Source organism: Sphaeramia orbicularis, chromosome 5 (assembly GCF_902148855.1).
Source record: "Sphaeramia orbicularis chromosome 5, fSphaOr1.1, whole genome shotgun sequence".
Taxonomy (NCBI): Eukaryota; Metazoa; Chordata; class Actinopteri; order Kurtiformes; family Apogonidae; genus Sphaeramia; species Sphaeramia orbicularis.
The window spans coordinates 18245550-18269905 of NC_043961.1; the positions used below are offsets into that span (position 1 = coordinate 18245550).

Consider the following 24356-nt stretch of genomic DNA (forward strand, 5'->3'; position numbering starts at 1 on the left):
AAGGTACTTTGTGGAGCTGACATGAGAATTCATGGTCAGTAAAAAACATGGGGTAAGGGGGCGGCAGTATAGAAGTTGAACTTCATTGTGCTCCTTTCCGAATATGTTTTCTTTTCTGTTTTATATTGTTTTTCTTTGTATTGGTTATAAATGTTGATATTTGAAATAAACAAACAAACTCTACTACTCATCTACAACAGCAACATTAATAAATAGTAGCTGTAAATGGTACAGTCGGCTAAAGCTGACCAGCTCCGAGCACAAAATTAATTCCAAAACACATTTTATATCAGTAAATGAGCACAAATGAATCTGACATCGTTCACATTTACATTGTATTAAGGCTTAAAGTTCTGCATAATCCCAGTGTATCACACACTTTACCATTACTTGGTCTGTTAGCATAACTTTGTTAAATGACTATTACTTTTTTTTTTTTTTTTTTTAATATTAGTTTATATAATGCATCAGCTATCACTATTACAGGTGTTTATATCACTCTGATTAAATACACTGTTAACATTTAGCAAGTAGCTGAAATAACTTGGTGGCTAACATGTGGGTAAGTATTCAGAAAGTTAGCATTGATAATGTTAGTTTAAAAGTTTCAGCCCTTCTCTATCTTTTCTCAAACTTTCCACCTCAGGGTCAAAACAGACAAGATCTTCATAAAATGTTGAACTCAAGGTTTCAATAGTCACTTTTACACAGAGATCCCGGAAAAATGGTGAGATGGTGATCCCACCTTTTTTCCACCACTGACCGATTTCCACAGCCAAGCCAAAGGAGTAACAGAGGTGAGACAGGCTGGACTTTGACACAGCAGACCTGCATTCCAGAATCAAAAGGGCAGTGACACAGCACAGTGTATAGTGTAACATAAAACTTGTGCGTCGGAAATACCTCGAACAGCGGTGTTGCTAACACCTCCAGAGTCACCCCGTCTTTCACTGTTCCACAGATGTTAGCATGGATAGAGTCCTCCGCCCAATGTTTGTTTACTGTACATGGCCTGTGCTCAATTTTAAATCCTCCCAGCATGGGGGTTGCACTCGCAATATGTCATCAAAATGTCACACCTTGGTTGGAGAACGAGATGTGTTCCTTTTACATAGCGTTCCGGAATCATGATTCCACCTTTATCACGGCTCTGTTACTACCTCCAGAGGTGTTACAGAGCCGTGACAGAGGTGGGAGCAAATGATCCCACCATTTCATTTACACAGACGTTCTTCCAGAATAAAGGTGAAATATTACCGTAACAGAAGTGCTGTGGAAAAGAGGCTAATGCATAAACTTCACAGTGGCTACGTCCACTACTAAAGCTGTAGAGCAGGTGATTATCTTAGCTTAGCATAAAAACAAGTAAAGCCGACCTCTATCACATGACAAAGAGCCCATGTTAAGGCTCCAAAGACATGACTGTTGTATTCATACAGGATGTGAACAACTGAACGATCAACACAAAAAACTAAAATAAACCAAATCTAATCCAGTTAAAATGCAGAGGAACAAGAGGTTGAATGAAGAGCTTTAAAACAATAAAATACACGACAGTAAATCAAAAAGCGTCAGTGATTTGAAGCTGTGGAGAGCAGTTTTCAGAAGCTGTTGGAGTCCTTCCAACCCCCCCAGCCCCTCCTCAGACCGTTTTGGGGAGGGGGTAACATGAACCTGCAGTGAGGAGGCTTCTGTGGCCTGGATGTGTGAAGTGCTGCCCCGCGGGATAATTGGGCTTTGGAGTCGTGATGCATATTCATGCAGCCTGTGTTCTGTTGAAAACCAACCACAAACACTCCAAATGACACTAGAAATGTCGCGCTGGAGTTGGCAGGCCCTTGAAATACTCAGTGTTTTGTTGAAATAAAACATTGTCACCAATCATTTGTCAGAATATTTGCATAAGCTGTGCATGAGACAGCTCCTGCTACGGAATCCAAAAAAGGCCTGGCCCGGGAGATGTTCAGATCTGGCAACCCATCAGTGGCCCCCAGTCTGGCACCGGACGCCTAATGGATGACGCATCACCTTTGTCCTTCCACACTGGTCTGAGTCCAGGTGTCAGCGGTGGCCCAGAGCGACACCTCAGGTTCTGCTAAACGGGTCGAATCACGGTGGCGTCTGGACCAGATTCAGACTCCAGGACGTGGCCCAGAACCAGGCATGACACAGAACACAATGGGTCACCAAGGACGCCACATGACACCTGACAGGACCTGGCAACACATCTGGAACACTACGAGAACCTGTAGGAACGGATGGACTTACAAAACTGCAATTTATAACCAATCATGTGGTCGTATGAACTTTGACCCTGACGTCTGATAACTGACCTGAAGTCACATGATCCAACATCACCGCCATATTGAACTGGACCAGCCTGGACTGTAACCTGAGCTATAGTTTTTGTGTGTTATCTGTTATTTCTTTGTTTGTTTTCAGTTCTACTCATACTTTCACTACTTAAATGTTATCTTTAATGATGATGCTGATGAAACAGATGTTTTCTCCCAGTGTTAAAGTTCTACATTGTATTGATGATTCACATGTGGACGCTACTGTTAGCCGCTAAGCTAACGACTGTCTCCAAAGCCTAGAAACATCATAACATCAGCCATACTCTAATTTCAATATTCAGGGTAGAGGACTTGATTAATCCTTATCCTTCACAGCTACTCTTCTGCACATACACAGCAGCAACATTAATGCATAGTAGCTATAAATAATAATGTTCCCCATGAAGTAATGTAATGAAATATTTTTTTGTACCTCTTCCATGAAATTATTGGGACAGTGTGATTCATTGTTAATAGATAAAGTGTAACTGGACTCAATAAACCTGGTCAAAGGTGATTAATAGGAGTGAAAACAGAAATGTGTCTGGAAACATCATTCTTCCAACAGTGTAGATACAACTAATGTTACTGGTGTTTTGACCTATTTTAGTTGTTCAATCCTCCGTGGAGTCGGTAAAGTTGTGCGAACTTCTATTTTGCTTCTACCATATGATGCATGAATCAGGTTGTGTTTCCTTTTGCGATGTATTTCCAGTAAATCCAAACCCACAGCCTTAATTCTGAGTAAAAATGTCTTCAAACGTATCTGAATTTGGGGTAAAGCTTTAGCTCAAGTGGGAATCTTCCTCTGGCTTTTTGTTTCCCTGGACCCAGTTTCCACGTGGAATCAAACATCAAACAGAATCTCACAGTTGAAATCTAACTCCGACTGGAGGATGATGTCTCCGAATCAGATGGCGAACGCCGTTGTCTGTTAATAGGGTTGAATAAACCTCTACATATTTGGCCCACGCTAAAGAAACACTGACAGTTGTATCATTTAATTGCTTTTGTTACTAAACTCTGTTCAGAACAAAGTTGTAGTTGTCATCTGAATTTAGCTGCCACACTATCAAGCTGCGAACATTTGTAGTGCGTTGGATTGATGTTGAAGTTGGCCTCTTCCTGCATGTTGCCATTTGTCAAACTCATGCTGGGTGGCAAGACGTGCAACCAGACATGGATTTGCACTGTGTGATTGAAGTGTCATCTCCCTGTCTGTGTTGGCAGATGGATCCTCTGTACAATGTGTTTGGAAGCAATGCACACAGACAAACAGCTTGTGTGCAGGGGAGTTGGAAACGGAGGCTGGGGGGGGGGGGTTAGGGAAGGGGGGGGGGGTTGCAGATTTAGTTGCGCAAAGGTAAATGTGTCAACGAGGGGGAGTCTGACGAGTCGTCCTGCGTCGGTGTCGGATAAAGATGGAATGAACCGACCTGATGCTGTAACGCAATGCTCTGCCAACAGCGTCCCAGTAGAAAACCGAACTCAGACAAAAGCGGGAGGATGAAACGCTGCTGATGGATGAGCAGGCGGGTGGGTAGGTGGGAGGGGTCAACCTGAATGACAGGTCCTGACTGACCCACTGGCCACATGTACACCATCAGGTCGGTTTCTCCGTCAGCTCCTGTGTTTCAGTTCTCAGGGTCGGTCTCCACTTGGTTTTATTTCAACAGGATTCTCTGGTTTGTTTCTTACATCAGGATAAATGTTAATGTTTCAAATGCATCGAATGGAAGATGATGGTGTTGTAGTCCAGTAGAGACCACCTCAACTGAGACCAGATCGGGACCGAGACCAGAACAAATACACCACAAAGGCATTACAAGCCTGTTACACGCACATTACAACCTAGTTACACATTTATTCATCATCTAATGACCAAATATGCTCCACATTAATGAAGGAACCCATAAAGACCCAGTGCTACTTTTGTTTTAGTTTCCTAATGAATTTTTCTCACTATTTAACCTTTCTTAAGTGATGTATCACCATTTATTTCATCTTCTGTTTTTGCTTTTTTCAATGAAAATCATCTTTTTTTCCTATATTTAATTCACTGATCATATAGATGTTCATAAAAGCTCAGATTAAACTTAATGGTTAATAAATCAGAAATTGTAGAAGATGATGGTGTTTCCACGGTAACTACAGAGCCTCTGAACATCCAAATGGGTCATATCTGATAACCATGAAAAGATCACAAACTATATTTTACACCAATTATTGACATGTATTGATAGGATTAACGGATCATGGTACTATACAGTTCCATCAGTGGATGCTTCTGGTTGGTGGTGGCTGTTTGGGTCTTTGATGGTAAAACAGTATTCCTCCATACATGAAATTATGAATTTACATCGAAGGAAATAAACAGTGTTCTAAAAAAAGGTTTTGTCCAAAAAATAATTCTCTAATAGGGTCTTCCAACCATAATTAATGACAGTGAAGAGAAACGTGGGATGTATTAATGAAAGAATATGACAATTATTGCGTCCATTAGACCTATTTATGATGAACAAACTGCACAAAAACTGCAAAAAATATCTTTTATTTCAAAGAGATTCTGTTCTATTTATGTATAGTACATTATCGGCTGCAGTTATTACATTTTCAAAGGATTTTTTTTTTTTAAATGCAGACCAATAATGGAATAACTTCTTCCATTATTGGCTTCATTACATTTAAAATGTCCCAAATTATTACAGTATTAGTTACTACAGATCTTAATACAGACACTGACAAACTTTACAGAACGTTGGACCAGGATCAAAAACATCCCACAACTGACAACTGTTCCAGTGCCTCCACATTGTCGTGATCATTTCATTTATTTAGTAAGAATCAGTAACAGATAAAAGTATTCACTGTTTCAGGCAGAATTATTTCCCTCCACTTCACTAATACTTCAGTAATAATCGGACTCATCGTCTGTGAAGGAACTTTAATATTTGACTTTAAATCTGTAAAGTTTGGGCTGATCTGCTCTGAGACGCTTTAATAAGACTGTAATAAACCAAATCTGTGTCCTGGCTTCATCACTACCTTCATCATCTCCTGGTCATTAATCATTTTAATCTGAATCCGAACACTGCAGCAGGAGTTTATAAAAAACACAAAAACATGCGACGTTTAGTTCGACAAAAAGCATGAAGAGCCCGTTTTCATGATCTTTGATTTTCCGCAGCTTCGACGCCGACTGAAACGCATTAAAGAGATGAAACCGGCGTCGTGTGAAGTTGGAGTTCCACAGAAGAACAGTTTGTTTTCACTGAGGTTCTGAAGAGGCTTTTATTTGTTGCCTTTAACTCTGTTAAAATAACAGAAAAGGCAGTTTGTACCTTCACGATTCTCACAGTGTGACACGGTGGAAAATAGAATGAACACAGACTCATCCCTCTGATGGTTTTTACTGTTGGATGGGGAGGGCCACGCTGCCACAACACAAAACAAAGCACAGAATTATGGGAAATTTATGAAGAATCTGCTGGATTTAAGAATGTGTTATATTTCATACATTTTTTTCACTTTTTCTGCATCATTTTAATGTGATTTATGTAAAATACTTATTCACATACAGGGTGGGGAAGCAAAATTTACAATGAATATTTAGTTGTTTTTTCTCAGCAGGCACAACGTCAATTGTTTTGAAACCAAACATATATTGATGTCATAATCATACCTAACACTATTATCCATACCTTTTCAGAAACTTTTGCCCATATGAGTAATCAGGAAAGCAAACGTCAAAGAGTGTGTGATTTGCTGAATGCACTCGTCACACCAAAGATGATTTCAAAAATAGTTGGAGTGTCCATAAAGACTGTTTATAATGTAAAGAAGAGAATGACTATGAGCAAAACTATTACGAGAAAGTCTAGAAGATACTATTAAAGAAGAATGGGAGAAGCTGTCACCCGAATATTTGAGGAACACTTGCGCAAGTTTCAGGAAGCGTGTGAAGGCAGTTATTGAGAAAGAAGGAGGACACATAGAATAAAAACATTTTCTATTATGTAAATTTTCTTGTGGCAAATAAATTCTCATGACTTTCAATAAACTAACTGGTCATAAACTGTCTTTCAATCCCTGCCCCAAAATATTGTACATTTTGCTTCCCCACCCTGTAGTTTCAGATCAAGACTCATTAAATAAAAGTGTTGTTTCTGTGGAAAAAAACCCCCACATCATATCACCAGTAAAAACCACAGTAACATCGCAGAAGTAAATTATCTGCTGAATATAATGTTGTCACCTCATAATTAACTTCATCTGAAAATGAAAACTCAGATCAAAAAATCCAGTGAGTTAATTTTTAACTGGGCCATTATCTGCATTAACCAGCTGATTTCCCTATTGTGAGATCAATAAAGTTCATCTCATCCAGATCAGAACCAGGATTATCCTCATGTGAACAGTCACTGAAAACCTAGGTCTGGTTCTGACATTAGAAATATTTAACAGTGAATAAACTCGATTCAGCTCACATTCAACGAGTCAAATAAATTCTTCTTTTTTTCACTGTTTGACATTTTTTGCTGTTCTCTACTTTTGGTTAAATGGTGCGAATCTAAAGTCAAATCATCCGGTTGATGTTCTCATGGGTTCAGAACAGACGACTGTTCTGAGGTGAATGACACCCACCCGTTCCAGACTGTGGTTCATTTTATGGATGAATATTCCGATCTGCTCAGGAACACGGATACACTTCACCTCTTTGCAAGGAAAGAATATTCACACGAGACATGAGAACAACTCTGCCAATATTTCTTTTCTTTTTTTTTTTTTTTGTGGGCAGAATCCGACGGTGGCCAACCCAAATCCCAGCCCCCCATCCAAGCTGCTGCGAAATGTCTGCAGAACAAATGTACGGCGCCATAGAAGCGGCGCCTGCCAGCTCTGGTGGCCAGCTTTAGGGATGACTTTGTGAGATGATGAAAGTCAAATCTGAGCATCAAAGCGGAGGATTAAGAAGCAGCAGCACCCGTTTGATTGGCCGTTCATTCAGCGAGCTGCGGTCAACCCTCCGGCGCCGGCGTCCAGGCCTTGGTCCGAATGGAAGCGGAAACGCCTGCATCTTCAGTCCCGTTTCCCCAGAGTCACTTTGTATGATGCATGGGAAAATATTTTTGTATTTAGTGATTACCGATAATCCATGGCTTACTAAAAGTCATGTTTTATGTTCACGTCTGCTGTAACATGACCACATGGATGATGACACGTTGAAGCTGCAGACGGACACACATCTGCATCTGCATGTCTGAGTTTTACTATTTATCATCTGTTTAATGTCCGTGGTCAACTGAATGTTAAAACTGCACCTATACTGCATAAAGCCTAAAATAATTCACCTCCAAACAGCATTGTAAGTTGTTTGACTGAGTTAATAATGTGTGCTATGTCTGAATACTAATGCTAATGCTGTTTATTTGTTAAATGAGTAAAAGCGTGGAACAGTTTATACATTTTACACAAAAGTTTATAAACCCGATGCCTGGAAATGTAGTTTTTGCTTCTATTTTTATACTATTTTCTGCTGATAATTAATCATTCATGAAACTGTGGGACATGAAAAAGAACGAAAACAATTTTCCTGTGTTTGTTTCAAGCTTTAAGGAGTTTATAATATATGCTGTGTCTGAATGCTAATTGCTAACGCTAGTGCTAGTGCTAATGGTAGGTACTGTGTGTGTATTAAGAAATGAAAGCCCCCACATTAGACCTCTGAGTGTATGTTCACTTCTGAACATCTGTTTATACATAAATATATGGATGTTACTGGTCTGGAGGCGGGGTCACAGCAGCACATTTCAATCAAATAAAAGTCAAAAGCCTTAAATATTTCAACAAAAGCCCATGAAACACATGGAGGTCAATGATAAAAATGATTATGTTGTTCATAGAAACACAGTTTCATACTGAACCATAATCTTATATAATTAAAACTATACAAACACTTTAAAAAGACGATGAAGTGAATCCAGGGACATGTCCCTCTGTGGAGGACGCTGATGTGTCCAGTCCTCTGTGGATGTCAGGGCAGGTTTGTCTGTTTATGTAGGTCTGGGGTGATGATAGTGTGGAATAAACGTCTGAGGTCAGTGACACAGTTTTAGCCTCACACACATATAAGTGTGTGTCTGTGGTTGTGTAAGAGTCACAGCATCGATTGGATCTAAAAGCAACGACCGTCACTCCCACTGACCCACTTCAACTCCAATCACACACAAGGACTCACACAAACCCACAACACACAACCAGCACAGACACACAACACACAAGCGGCACAGATACACAACACACAACCAGCACAGACCCACAACCAGCACAGACCCACAACACACTACCAGCACAGACCCACAACACACAACCAGCACAGACGCACAACACACAACCAACACACAACCAGCTAAGATCCACAACACACAACACGCACACATTACGTGTGTGTGTGTGTGTGTGTGTGTGTGTGTATATATATATATATATATATATATATATATATATATATATATATATATATATATATATATATATATATATATATATATATATATATATATATAAAAACCATTATGAAACTAATCATTAAAAACAGTTCGATCCGAAACTCAACCATCGTATCAACATCACAGAGTGAAGTCTGAATCGTTAAACTCCTCCACCCTCTGATCATCTGACGGTGGATTTACAGACATTCCTCCCATGATGCCCAGATCAAACCATGTCCGCAGCATGTGGACGTTGCATAATGTTACGTCACCGGCCTCCTCTCCAGACTCCAGCGCCACCGCCATTGTCACCAATGAGTCCACCCAACACCACGACAAAAACCTGAGGACTGAGTCCAGTCTCTGCACACATCCATAGAAAAACCACGACAAAGGCGTCCACAAAAAACAGGACAAAGGCGTCCACGAAAAAACAGGACGAAGGCATCCACGAAAAAACAGGACGAAGGTGTCCACGAAAAAACAGGACAAACATGACAAAGGCGTCCTCGAAGAAACAGGACAAAGGCGTCCACGAAAAACAGGACAAACGTGACAAAGGCATCCATGAAAAAACATTACAAAGGAGTCCATGAAAAAACAGGACAAAGGCGTCCACGAAAAAACAGGACAAAGGCATCCACGGAAAAACAAGACAAAGGAGTCCATGTCGCTAAATCCCACATCTATTATTTCACCAACAGGTGGAGATTAAAAGACCGGGCAACGTGACTATAAGGCTGTTGTATTCCAAACTAAACTAAACTGTACTAATATCTCTCAAAATACTGGTCCTATCAACTTGCTGTTTTCGCTAGTCTGTTCCTTGACCCAAAATACATAAGTATGTCAAACTGCAGCAGTCAGCTCTTTATAGATTTTGTGTGAATCTTGACACACATACACTCACGCACACACAGAGGCCACTTGGCTTTTATAATCTAGATATTGTCTTATTAACACGTCATGATGTTAAAATGCATCCTTTTATGGCATATATTGTCATTATTATCTATTAACCAGCACTTGACCTTTAAATTAAAGTTCATTAGTTTTTCCAACTCCAACTGAGTTTGTGTAGGTGTGATCATGAATTTTAACTTATTATATTATTGTTACAACCATGAAAAATAAACAGATAAACCCATCAGTGTCCTGTTGGATTGCTGTATCTGTGTGGGTTCAACGCTCTGTTTTACTTATTGATGAATCAATACAGATATTGATCTTCAAACTACTCAGTTTTTCTCTTTTGTCATTGGACGAGTTCTGTTTCCTCTTCGTCTCATAAATTGGATAAAACTATCAACCCACACTCATCCATATTGCGTTGTTCTCTGTTGTGGGTCTAATTTGTTCTAATTTCCAGTTGTGTGGGGGTCCATGCATCCATCACCCCCCCCCCAGCAGCTCTACCTCCTCCTTCCCATCAGCCTTTGCATTGACCTGAGCCTGTTCATTTAGTCTGATTAGACAATGAGTCGGTCCAGTTTAGTCTGGACACAGGAACACAAGAAACAACGAAGGAAACAAGTGGTGCCAAGCACAACACATCCTGCCCCTTGCATGTATTTCACCAATTATAAGTAAATGGGAAGATTTAAAAAAAAAACATGAAACATGAAATTTGAACTTTGACCTACATTTCCCAAAATGAAATGAAATTTATTCTGTTTCAATGGCAATCTATAAACCCAATTAGGTATGAAATCAACTAATAGTTTTGCTGCTACAGTGTTAAACAAACAAACAAACAAACAAACTGAACCCAAAACAATACCCCTTGCCTCCCCTTCAGGTGACAGGGTAACAACAACCATTTAATCAGTTTCTACTGGACAGAAAATGGCTCCAACACACGAACGTTAGAAAAACTCTGGTTTCACCATCACTGACAAACACTTCACATAAAATAAAACTAGTCTCCAGTGTCCCTGTATGTCAGCACCCTGTTCTATGTGAATCAATCCCCAATTGATTATAAAATGTTCTAAATAAAATGTTCTCGTCTCAGTTATTGCATTTTGTCTCCTTGGAGATGGACAGGGGTGGAGCTGAAATGACAGATTCCTGTCTTAAAGGACACGTTTCAGTCGTTACATTGAGGATTTGGACGTATGTTCTGTGACGTGATGATGTTTGTCTGTGCGACATTTTCCTGCTACATTCCACCGTTCACCATCAGATTCAGATCACTTCATCTGTCTCCAAGGGGCGATTCAGTTTGCAGACATGGGTCGCAGCAAGGACATGACATTAGACATAAGACACATTCCACAACACACACACACATCAGAGTTTTGTGGGTGGAGTCAATGCCAACAGACTCATCACCACACACAAAGTTTAGGGATGTTTAAGGACTGGAGGCGGTGGACGGCAGTTCAACAGAGGTTTGACAGAGGTTTGACGGTGGTTTGAGGGCGGTTTGAAGGCAGTTTGACGGAGGTTTAATGGCGGTTTGACGGTGGTTTAATAGCGGTTTGATGGTAGTTTGACAGCATGGTAAACAGCGAGGTGATGGACAGCTCTGTCAACAGTGATTTAGACGTGGCGTTGATGCACACGGACCCGTCAGGAGGACGACGGCGGGGCCACGACCACACACAGAAAACAAATTTAACCATCGTAAAAGCCTGAAACAAACTGGTGCTGAAGTAAATGGAAGGGATGCAAATGTGTTTACTCTTCACCAGAATGTGTTTGCATTTATGCAAGACGTCATTACATAAATACAAATGATGCATTATACATGGAGCCGCCACAGGAATATTAGTAATATAATATATGAATATATGCAGGGTACACCTGAAGGCCTTTTCAGATGTTATTAAAGTCAGCAATGTCAGGGAAACAGCACAGAAAGATGATAGTATGTATATATATATATATATATATATATAAAATATTCAGTATATGACACAGAACAGAGGGTTCAGAGGAAACATTTAAGGACAGACAGAAGGTTCTAAACAGGTCTGAAACATTTATGTTCACACATGGATTCAATCAGAAGGAGAAAAGACAGTTAGTGTTAATCAACTATTGGATTAACCCTTCGATGCCTGAGTGTCTGGATGCTCCACTCTAACATAAATGGGTCAAAATGACCAGTGTTCAAATCAATGTATTTTTATGATTTTGGTCATTTTGTCATGTTAAAAATAATCAATAAATTGTATTATATTTTGGTCCACAAAAAATGTGAAATATTTATTTATTTATTTATTTGTAACAATTTTAAAATGTTTTTACAAACATTTTTGAAAATTTGAAAAGCAAAGTATATATAGTAAATAATATGTAGTATATAGGGCTGCTCGATTATAGAAAAAAAAATAATCACGATTATTTTAGCAATAATTGAAATCACAATTATTAAAAACGATTATTTATTAACCTTAAAGTTGTTTATTTTTTTCTTGCAAAACAATGTAAGATATACTCTTTAAATATAAATAAAGCTTTTAACCATTAAAACAAAGTATGTTCACTTTTGTACGAAACAAAAAAATCTTTGAATGCAAATAAGTATACTGTAAATTCAAGTATGTTTCCTTTTGTAAACAAATAGTGCACTGGAATTAAACTGCTCTTGACTTGCCATAGAACTGGAGCAATAAAAAAACAAAACTCATGTAAAGTGCAAATTATAAATTCAAGTATGTTCAGTGTAGTATGAAACATAATAAATTCAGTGACGTGTCGTGAGGTTTCAGTTAGGTTAATACGGGAGTTGCAGCGTAAAGAGATTTGGAGACTGAAGATTGCATTGCGGACGAAGTTGTAGACGGAGTTTTTTTATGTGTTTTAGTTTTTCATAAGATTATGATAAAGGTCACGGTGGTTAAACTTTAGATGGTTAAAAAGGTTTGCTGTGTTACCGGTCGGTGCGGACACAACTACAAAACACTTTTTGCACGTAATGGGTTTTTGCTCTTCATCAAACCCAAAGTGATTCCATACAACTGAATCTGACTTGCCTCTTTTGTTTACCAAGCACTTCTGCTGCGATTCTCCTGCTATTTTTCCAGACCGCTAGGTACAACTTTCCTCTTGGGGTGGACCTGCCGGCTAGCAGGCAGCTGTAGCTTAGAGGGGGGCGGGGCAGAGCAGCTCATGGTAGTTTGCGTGTGCGTGAATTAAACAACTCAAAATTAATAATCGTTTTTTCTCGATTACATAATTTTTGTAATCGTTGCGTGTAATAATCGAAATCGTAATTGAATTTCGATTAATTGCACAGCCCTAGTAGTATATAACATTAATAGAACAATGTCAACAATGTCAACTCAGTTTTGAATGAATCAAAGGTTCAGATGTAATTCTACTGTAAATGAATATGGGTCATTTTGACCCCCCTATGGAAGTCTGGGGTAGTAATACAAAAACTACAATTACATCAAATCTATACAAAGTAAGTTAAAAAATTTAAATGGCATGATGTCAATAACATGTTTTTTGAGGAATTCCTGGAATATGAAATAATGAGAACTTTTCATCCAGTGGATCTGATCATCATGGTGCATTTACTGATTTGAGGTTAATGTTCAGTGTTTATTATTTGCAGATTTGTTCTTTATTATTCTGACTGCATGGGTTCAGGGGGGATTATGGGATGTGACATGATGATACTGGCTAATTAATCAGCTTTTTCATTATTATATCAGCTTTAAACCCTCATATTTGTCAACGTCTGAAGTAAGCCACACATAACTGAAATAACCCATTTACTTGAGTGATGCTAATGCTAATGCTAATGGTCTATTGCCTGTTTGTGTCATTTCTAATCCTGTTGGAATGGATTCATCTGAAATATCATTAATGTTAATTCACCTGAGAGATTATTTTCTGTGTTTGAGTGGTATTAAATGGAGATTTTAATTTGTGTTCTGTAATGGACATAAAACTCAGCCCATGTGTTCATGTTAGCATTTTAGTATCTCAACTGCATAAATCTAATTAGTGAAACAGTTGAAATAGTAATTTCATTGGGTGTTCAGTCCAGATTTTCAGACACTTCACCCAAAAATCAGATTTGGAAGTTCAGCAGATGAACCATTAACACATTAACATCCTTTTATTGGGTGAGTTGTCTTTAAACAGGACAAAATGCTGCCCTTTACATGTATTTTTGCTCAAATCCCAGCTGTGACTGAAAGTCTAATTCTATGGTTGTGTTTCCTATTTGCTGCTGCAGATTTCTACTCATACTGTTTCTGTCTGCTGAGATTAAGTATATTTGCTGACATGCTGCTAATGTGTGGATAAATTAACCCTTAAAGACTGAAAAACATCGACTGATGTAAAATGTTTAATGTCTACTGGACCACTAATCCTTTCAATACATACAAATAATTCAGGGAAAATGCAGTTTGTTATTTTTCAAGCAGCATTAGAATTTCAAATTCCTCTCTCACCGTGGCCCCTCCCTTCCATGTGACCTGGACGTCTCTCCCGTGTCCCCTCCCTACCATGTGAACAGGCCCCTCCCATTCCCTCCTGTGGACTCTCCCTCGTCGTGGCCCCTCCCTGCCATGTGACCCAGCCCTTCCCTCCCATGGATTCTTCCTCCTGTGTGACCCGTCCCCTCCCTCCTGTGGCCCCTCCCTCCCTTCCAAGTGACTTGGCCCCGCCCTCACTGTGGACACTCCCTCATGTAGACTCTCCCTCCAATGCGACCCGGCTTCTCCCTCCCGTGGCCCGTCCCTCCCATGTAACTCAGCCCCTCCCTCCATCCTGGAGGCGTGTCCTTGTTCCTACCTGTTTGTAGGAGACGTAGATGGGCCGGCTGAAGACGAGCCACTCCACCACCTTACTGCAGGGGGGGGTGGTCAGGGACCCTGTGTAGCGGTAGTAGCTCCCCAGCGACGATGGCAGCAGGTCCTTCAGCACGAACGGCTCCAGGAAAGTCTCTTTTTCTGTTTGAGAGAAGGCCAAACACAGCGTTGGGATCAATAGGACAGGATGCACACGGCGCTGCTGATTGGACAGACTCTGGTGGAGCCTGTCCAGACTTTAGCTGTTAGCTTCACACTATCGATCGCATTTGCATTGTGCCGGCCTCGTTCACTGTCCCCATATTGACAGACATAATTGCATTGAACACCTATAATTATACGAGCTCGGTGTTGGACGCAAACACAATCCGATCAACATCCCGACTGCACACACAAATGTTGACACTGTCCAATTATTCACCCACTAACAATGTGTGCACTAAACAAAACGCAGCACTGATATGAAACAGGGCTGGGTTTAAGGGGTTGGAAGGAAAAAGGCTGTTAATGAACTGATAAAGGAGACGCACAGCTGTTTGTTCCTTAAATGACACTATTACAGAGTGACACGGATCCACTAAAACCACCATAAAACCACCATAGATATAAACATGAACGGCCCAAATGACGCTCGTCACTGGGGTTTGAGACGCTTCACATGCTAATCTGATCCTTTAATGGACATAAAATGGAGCCAAATCACTGGTCCACGACAAGAGGAGGCATTCACTGCACAGTTTCAGAGATTTGGAAATTAAAACAGCTCAGTAATGGTCTTGAACTGAAGTTATTTCTGGTGTGATTTGTTCAATTCATTTGTAATATCTATTCCAATAAGAAGAAGTTGTAACAGGTAATGTAAGCACTAATGCTAATGCTAATGGTCTACTGGCCTAAAAATCACCTGTTTTTGTCATTTCTAATCCCGTTGGAATCGATTCATCTCTAACATCATTAACATTCATTCACCTGAGTGGTATTATATGGAGATTTTAATTTGTGTTCTGTAATGGACATGAAACTCAGCCTGATCACTGATCCAATGGGTTTCATTTCAATATTTTAATATCTGAACTGTTTAAAAGTGATTGGTGAAATAGTTTAAGCTGTAATTTCATTGATTGTTCAAGTTTGGAAATTCAACACATGAACCTTGAATCAAGGCTTTTAGTGCTTTTTTAATATTTATTATTATTATTGTTTGTGCCAATAACAAGAAGTTCCAGCAGGTTATTGACAATGGAGGAGATAATCACAGTAAATATCACAGCAAAAAGACACAAAGTCAAGTGTCCTCTGATTGGCCCAGATGGAACCATGTGGTTAAACATCCAAAAAACAGAAACTGACCTGAAACTGGAGCAAAAAAGTCCAGACTTTACTGAGCTGATGTATGACAGTGTAATAACTGTATGTGGGAGACAGAGCTGTCAGGACGCCAGCGGGGGGCGGGGCAGGGGAGGGGGTTGGGCGTCACCCCCAGACTCAGGTTTCATCACACGGCCGACACTGCTCCAATGACGGCAGGGGCTCGGATTCATCTTTACACAGTGTGTGTGTGTGTGTGTGTGTGTGTGTTTGTGTGGGGTATGGATCAGATGTACATGATGACAAACCTTTACTGTTGTTTCTGATTTGACAGACGTAAGTGTGGATTGAATCAGGTTGAAGCTGTATTTCTTATGACAGTTCTGTTTTGTTAACTTCCTGTAACTCCATCTTTCATTTTCTTTCTTTTCAGTCATCATCAGTTTTTTGTACTTTTGCAGGAGTAAAGTTTAGAAGGAAAGTAGAACGTTCTCATCACTGAAAAGACGCAGTGGAAGGGAGGGGGTGATGATGGGGGGGCTCACCCTGAGGAGAAAGAGAAGAAGAAAAGTGAAGCAGATGAAGAAACAGAAGAAGATGAAGAGGAGGAGAAGGTGTTCAATCCACTGTTCTGATGAAAACATGCACAGAGGGGGGGTGACAGTGATGGAAATGGATTCTGAGTGGGGGGGTTGGTATGTGCAGCGAGGCGGGTCACATGATTGAGGGGGTGGGCAGAGAACTCAAGATGCACCGTTGTTACCGGCGACAGATAGAACCACAGGGCGACCCACACACACACACACCCCGACAAGCCCTGTTCCCAGCACCTCCTAACAATCTGAGTCTGAATTAACACCGTCAGGATCCACATGGATACGACATCACTGTCACCATGACAACAGCCATAATGGGTCTGTATATTCATTAGAATGTAAACCATTAATAAACTGTTAATGGAACCAGTTTGACTGAAATACAAACTGTATAATGACATGTTTATAAAAGCTGACCTCAGATCAGCCACATGAGACACAGACATAAAAACATAATGAAATTCAACAAAGACGACAAAACAACACAAAGACACGAGATAAAACACATAAAAACCACAAAAGATGAAACTGATGTTAAACATGTTCAGACTCAGTTCTGTTGGAAATGTCTGATATTTATAGAGTCGTGAAAACAGTTCATACAGTTCAAACATGTCAGATGATAAATGGTTATAATTAGGTAAATGTACCTTTAAGACGTTTGTTTACAGTTTTTCTGTCTGTATTTAATATTAATTAGGTTATAAACGTTTACTTCAGTTCATGGGTTTTAGTTTCGTTTGTGTCTGATGTCTATCGTTGGACTGTAATCTGTGCCGTTTCTTCCAAGGCCTTGCAGGTTAAACCCATATGCTTCTATTCTCTGTGGTTTTAAGCAGGAATGAGTCACATGTATTTATGACGATACATAGTTAAAGCAATTGAGAGAAATGAAAAGAAGAGAACATTAAGATGTGTTGAATCTCAGGTTGTTCAGCACGATCGGGTAAATTGTGCCACTTGTGAGCAGCATCTGTCCAACAGCAATAACACCTCATCACTGAGTGGAGATCTGAGCCCAAATTAAACCTGCACAAATCCAAAACACTTCAACAAACAGCCTCATAAAAGCGCTCGTTCTCATCCGTTACTCAGCGGCCGATGGTGAAACAGCTTCAGAGATAAAACGCCTCGTCATAACCTGGTGTTTGACTTTTGCTGCTGTCGTATTTACTCATGTTTGACCAGAGGAGGCAGTGACTCAGAGCCCGAGGGAAGGCATCACACCTCACAGCAGATCTGAGCCCAGGTTTGAATACTCATTAAACAGTTTATTCACAGACGCAGAGGCGCTGATGTCATCAGGCTGGAGGGTGGCGACTTCATGGGTTTGTCCACGGACGACAACACCACGGATGTTATCGATGTTAAAGATCTAAAAACAGATCAACAACAACGAACAGAGCCTGTCGACAGTAAAACAGACAAACAGCAGCAGGAAGACGATGGACACGCATTCATTCAGTCACTGTTCATTTAAGATGAAGCCCACAGAAGTCCTTTAACCACCTACAGCACATAATCTGCACAGCACCGCAGTTATGTCAACATGGTTTTCATACTGTTTTTTACTTCTTTTTTTTGTGTTTCATCAAATTGAGCCATAAACAAAATTTTCAAATATTTTTCATATTTTTAAGCCTCTAAATGCCATGTTTTAATGTAAACAAAGCATGTTTTTTGATGCAAAAAAACACAAACATGTTTTTTTAAGGCAGTCAAAATGTATGTGTTAACACGGATTAATCCATCATCATGATTAATCTGATAAAAAATTTTTATCGCAATTAACCCATCTACAGCGCAGAATGACTCTGAACGTGTCTGCCAACACATCTGGGACAGTTTGTCCTAGTAGAGTTAGCATCGCACATGAACTAATGTGCAGTTGATCCGGTAGTGACAGACAGCAGAACCAACCCATAAAGATGGAAGACGTTTAACAGCACATTGGCCCTCTGGATGGAAATATGAGCACAAAAAACAACCAAGACAGAACAGTTATTTTGTTGAAACTGTTGAGGGTGTTTAATAAATCCGTTAAGTGCATATATATTCTATTCTTTCTTGAGTATGTTTGCTCATGCAAATGAAATGTGATTAAAATATATTGAAAATGAATGACATTTAATCTTGATCAACTGAAATGAATCCACAGCAACCCCGTGATTAATCTGATTTAAAAAAATTATCATTTGACAGCACTAGTTTTTTTTTCCAGTCTACTACATAAATACTGTATTAATTATTCTTTGATTTTTTTCATCCTGTCATTTGTCAGTGATTAACACCAACATTGGTTAATATACGTTATTATTTTTTGTGCTAGGTCAAATGTGAAATGCTAAAATGTGTCAGTGTGCATTTTGTACTCACTTGGGAGAAGGGTGTTGAGCAGGAATTTAACATCATCATTCATGGACGTGGATGACATGGATGCAGAATGAGGAAATGTGTCAGAGTCTATAAATGGTTTTTCTACTTAAAATACCAAAAAATGAGCTAAAAGTCTCATTGTAATGTTTCGAATAAAGATCTGTGAAGTTCTGCCAAAGATACCAATGTTTTGGATTGCACAACTATGAAGTGAATTTACTTCCATTGACAGGCCAGGGGATTTATGTAACCACTAGAGGAAGTAGTGAGTCACTGCAGCCTTGAGTCTCACTGAAAATGTAATGACAACAAAGTATTACAATGTGACCAAACCAAACCAAACCAACCCAGACCAACTCAAACCAAACCAAACCAAACTAAACCAAACCAAACCAAACTACACCAAACTAAACCAAACTAAACCATAATGACACCTTTCAGTCAAAGAAAAGAAGTGATAAAAATAGAAGTATCACAGTTTCCACTGAAGATGAGTCAAAAATAAATAAATATATATATAAAATAATGGCTCAATCGGATCACTATGGACCTAATTATAAAGTGTTTAGTTCCATTCCACCACTAGATAGAGGATAACATGTCCACCACATAATAAAAATGTCTATTTGTTGTATTTATACTGATGAATATCTAAAAAAAAGAAGCTAAATGTATCCTAGTAGTGTTGATAATAAAGATCTGCCAGTTCTGCCAAAGATGCCAATGTATTGGATTGTACCAATATGAATGAATGGTGATTTATGTGACCACTAGAGGGAGTAGTGAGTCACTCCAAGGATGAGAACCGGAAAGAAACAACTGTCAGAGTCAAAGAACAGAAATGATAAAACTAGAGTCCTTGTTTTCTCCACTGGACACAGCTGTAAATGTACAGACTGGAGTTGGATGGGAAATGTAGGTGAGTTTTATTCTGAGGCTTATGAGGGTATAAAGTTATTATGGGATGTTATTATTTTGAGCTGAGCTTCTTTTCCATAAATGTGCATAAACTCATGTAAAAGGAATTTTTCCGATGTGATCAAATGTCAGATAAATTTAGAATGAATCCACAGTGAAAAACATCTTCAATCAACAGTTTCATCAGTTGTTTCAGACAAACACAGGTTCCTCGTAGTTTAAGGTTATTCTCATATTATTTTAACTGCTCTGTAACTGCATGTGTCTGAAGAAATGTGTTTTTTCTTATAAACATGTTTTATCTATTTCTTATAGAAATAAACACAGACAGCATCAGCGCCACCGCATCTGAAAACTGTAGAAATAACATGATTCTGTTTATTTTTTCTGCTCTTTTAGTTGGATCAATGACAGTGGATGGACACACTGGCTTTATGTTCAGTTAAAGATAGATTTGACTGAAAAAGGCACTTTTTATTCAGTTTATGTATGGGTGCTTCTCTGAAACTGGTCCCTAAAAGCAGGACAGAGGGGCTAAAAATTCAAACTATATGTAGACCAATGTCATGAAGCAAGTTTGGAAGCACTTTGGCTGTATTTGAAAAATAAATATTTACTGAGATAAAAGAGAAACAATTTTTCAGATATAACACATTTTTATGCGCATAAAATAATGAAACACGGTAAAGAGGACATGAAAATTATGCTCTACTATTTTTTCAAATATCTTTGTATTCTCTTGCAGGTACATTTTGGGAATCGAAGTAAATATGTAAGGCAGAGTGTTCCACAAAAATGACCGCTGTTGCAAAATCACTTGTGATTTATTTGTCTTTAAATGGGCAGGTTCTGCATGTAACGCGAGTGGACATCATGGGTTTTGCACCAAACCTGGAATGAGACTGAGGATTCATGAAAAACCCACATGTCTGGATTAGAAAAACCACTAGGATTGTCACATTTAACACAGTGTCTTTATTTATAGTGCTATATAAGACCATTTACAGCCATATGCTCCAGATCAAATGCACTGACACCAAGGTAGCTTTTCCTGTCCCAAAACTGGTCCTATTTTTGGCCCCAATATTCAATTGAAAATGTATTAATTTTGGGACGGCTCAGAGCAAGAGAGTAATTTTTTTGCATTTATCTGCGGTCATCATTAGGTACATCCTGGGTGGAAATATGTCTAAATTTTTCTTTTATTATTGAGTCTAAAAAGCTGGAAAAGTGCCAGATACCAAAATAAACCCAGTTTCATGGAAAGACCCATATATACAGAGAGAGAGAGAGAGAGAGAGAGAGAGAGAGAGAGCTCTATTTATGTATGTATATATGTATATATTTTTTTTATTGATAATTTCTTTCCTGCCACTCTTATTCTACTTGAATGGAACGACTGTAACACCCAATAATTTCCCCTGGGGTTAATATAGTATTATGGTTCTCATTCTGTTTTGATTCAAGTCCTGGTTCTAGTTCAGATGCAGATATTTTATATTTCCTGTTTTATGTTGTTTGGTCGTTTCTGTCTCCAGAATAACTAGAACAGATTAGAGTGAAGTCGAGGGCGTTTCACTCAGAGGATGAGGATGTAAAGTGTGAGTCTGGTGGAAAACTACTCTCCTCCCACATGAAAACAGTGGAATTCATTAGTAAAACACTGGTTGTTTTCAGGTCGACCTTTACAGCGAGGGCAGAGCACTTCCACGCATGGTTGAAGATGATTAATATTCATATCAGACGGGCCCGTTAGCGTCCTTAAATAAGCATCGGTGTCAGGATGAATTAGGTGTTTGTTTCCACAGGTTACGGTAAACACACAAACAAGAATATGACGACAGGCGGATTCACGACCGTCACCGTTTCCTCGACTCTTCAGACTAGTCTTAAAGGAGTCAGAACTGACTCAAACTTTGAGCTCAAATCCACAGAGTGGACGGCATTTGGACGAATAAAAGCAGCACATGTTCATTTATCTGCAGCTTCATTTATATCTGAAATGAGACGGTGTTTGGGCCTGGATCAGAACTTTGTATTTTATGATGATAAGTGGATTTTTACTCCCTACTCGCTCTTTTCAACAGATGGTAAATGCTGGGATTTATTGTGTGGATTTATTAGGATTTTATGTCATGTTTTTTATTGTTTTTATTGTGTGTTCCTATTGTAAAACCTCAGACAATAATGTTGGAATTAATTTGAGAGGTTTATGGTCGGGAACAAGGTTTGTCCAGCGGTGGTTTTAGATCACAGGGTTTTCCTTATGTCTGATGTATTCTTTTCTTTGACTCCACATAATTATAATTACACACAACTATATTTTTGCACACTTATTATGTATAAATATTTAATTATCATATTGCTAATATATTATCTAGTACACGTTGTACAAATTGCTGTTGTAATTGTGTCTTAATAGAATGTTTTAATATGTATATTTGATGTATGTATACTTATATATGTGTGTGTGTGTTTGTATATTTAGAGCTATATATATGTATATATTTCTCTTTTTTTGTTGTATTGATATTTTCTTTCCTGACACTTTTTATTCTGCTTGAATGGAGCGACTGCAACACCCAATAATTTCCCCTGGGATTAATAAAGTATTCTGATTCTGATTCAGACTTTATAAAACAGGTAAATGACATGGATTTGATGGATAAAGACATTTCAGGATGAGGTTATCTGTGCACGAACACAGAAACAAACACTAAAACGTCTACAGACTGAACTGAACTATGGACAACCAGAGCAGATGCAGATTAACCCTTCGGAGTCCTTGAACGCACCATCACGTCCAAATCACAAACTGATTTAAGACGTATGAGCAGACGGAGCCCAAGTCTTCAGATGTTCAAGTAAAACTGTGAAGTCAATGGTGTGGAAAGGACGAGAAAAAAACAGACACATGATCCACAATAAAAACAGGATTCATGTTTGGTTCAGGAGGAGATGGTAAAAACAGGATAATAAGGGAAGTGGTTGCATGTTACTGTCGCTCTTGTTACAGAGAAAACTGACGGAAAAGGAAGTTTTTATAGCTGAACATAAAAATAGCATCTCCGACCTTTGCATTTGTCAAACTGTGGGTTTTACTGTTGATGTTTGGGTCTTTACAGTTTTTCATCCATCTCATGTTCTGAAACAACAGAACTACTCAAATGGACCAATTCAGCACCATCCCACATCTGTCTGTCAGCTGTCAGTGGGTGGGGCTGACACCTGTCTGTCGGCTGTGTGTGGGCGGGGCTGACATCTGTGTCCCAGCTGTGTGTGGGTGGGGCTGACATCTGTCTGTCGGCTGTGTGTGTGGGTGGGGCTGACATCTGTCTGTCGGCTGTTTGTGGGCGGGGACATCTGTCTGTCGGCTGTGTGTGGGCGGGGCTGACATCTGTCTGTCGGCTGTCAGTGGGTGGGGCTGACATCTGTCTGTTGCTGTCAGTGGGTGGGGCTGACATCTGTCTGTTGGCTGTCAGTGGGTGGGGCTGACATCTGTCTGTTGGCTGTCAGTAGGCGGGGCTGACATCTGGCTGTCAGCTGTGTGTGGGCGGGGCTGGCATCTGCGTCAGGTGTGTGTGGGCAGGGCTCACATCAGTCTGTCAGATGTAAGTGGGCAGGGCTGATATTTAAGATAACGGTGTGACAGCTATGAGATGGAGGCAGCGTTCACGTTAATTACAGACACTAATGAAGTGAATCTGGAATCAACAGGTCCTTCAGTCACTTTACATCTGGATTTCACAAAACATATAGTGACAACAACAGAAACTGATGCTATTGGAGGCCATTGGACAGGCCCATGTTCTACAGCAGGTGTCAAACATACGGCCCATGGGCCATAACCAGCCCAACAAAGGGTCCAGACCAGTCCGATCCAGGGATGAATTTGTGAATGGCAAAAACTTCTTCATGCGTTTGGTTCTTCTTCGTGCGTTTGGTTCTTCTTCATGTGTTTGGTTCTTCTTCGTGTGTTTGGTTCTTCTTCACGCGTTTGGTTCTTCTTTGTGTGTTTGGTTCTTCTTCATGCGTTTGGCTCTTCTTCATGCATTTGGTTCTTCTTCATGCATTTGGTTCTTCTTCATGCGTTTGGTTCTTCTTCGTGTGTTTGGTTCTTCATGCGTTTGGCTCTTCTTCATGCATTTGATTCTTCTTCATGCATTTGGTTCTTCTTCATGTGTTTGATTCTTCTTCATGTGTTTGGTTCTTTGTGTGTTTGGTTCTTCACGCGTTTGGTTCTTCTTCGTGTGTTTGGTTGTTCTTCATGCGTTTGGTTCTTCTTCACACGTTTGGTTCTTCCTTGTGTGTTTGGTTCTTCTTCATGCATTTGGTTCTTCTTTGTGTGTTTGGTTCTTCGTGCGTTTGGTTCTTCTTCATGCGTTTGGTTCTTCTTCGTGTGTTTGGTTCTTCTTCATGCATTTGGTTCTTCTTCATGCATTTGGTTCTTCTTCGTGTGTTTGGTTACTTTTCATCCATTTGGTTCTTCTTCATGCGTTTGGTTCTTCTTCATGCATTTGGTTCTTCTTCGTGTGGTTGGTTCTTCTTCAC

General features: G+C 39.6%; 1 protein-coding gene across 1 annotated transcript in view; it reads right to left on the reverse strand.

The window, feature by feature from the left end:
• LOC115419034 (receptor-type tyrosine-protein phosphatase gamma-like) overlaps positions 1 to 24356 on the reverse strand; it is a 662327-nt gene that overhangs the window by 94235 nt on the left and 543736 nt on the right. Inside the window, exon 7 of the mRNA XM_030133641.1 lies at positions 14591 to 14748. Within this exon, the coding sequence (XP_029989501.1) occupies positions 14591 to 14748 (158 nt within the window). The remainder of the gene's footprint in view (positions 1 to 14590; positions 14749 to 24356) is intronic.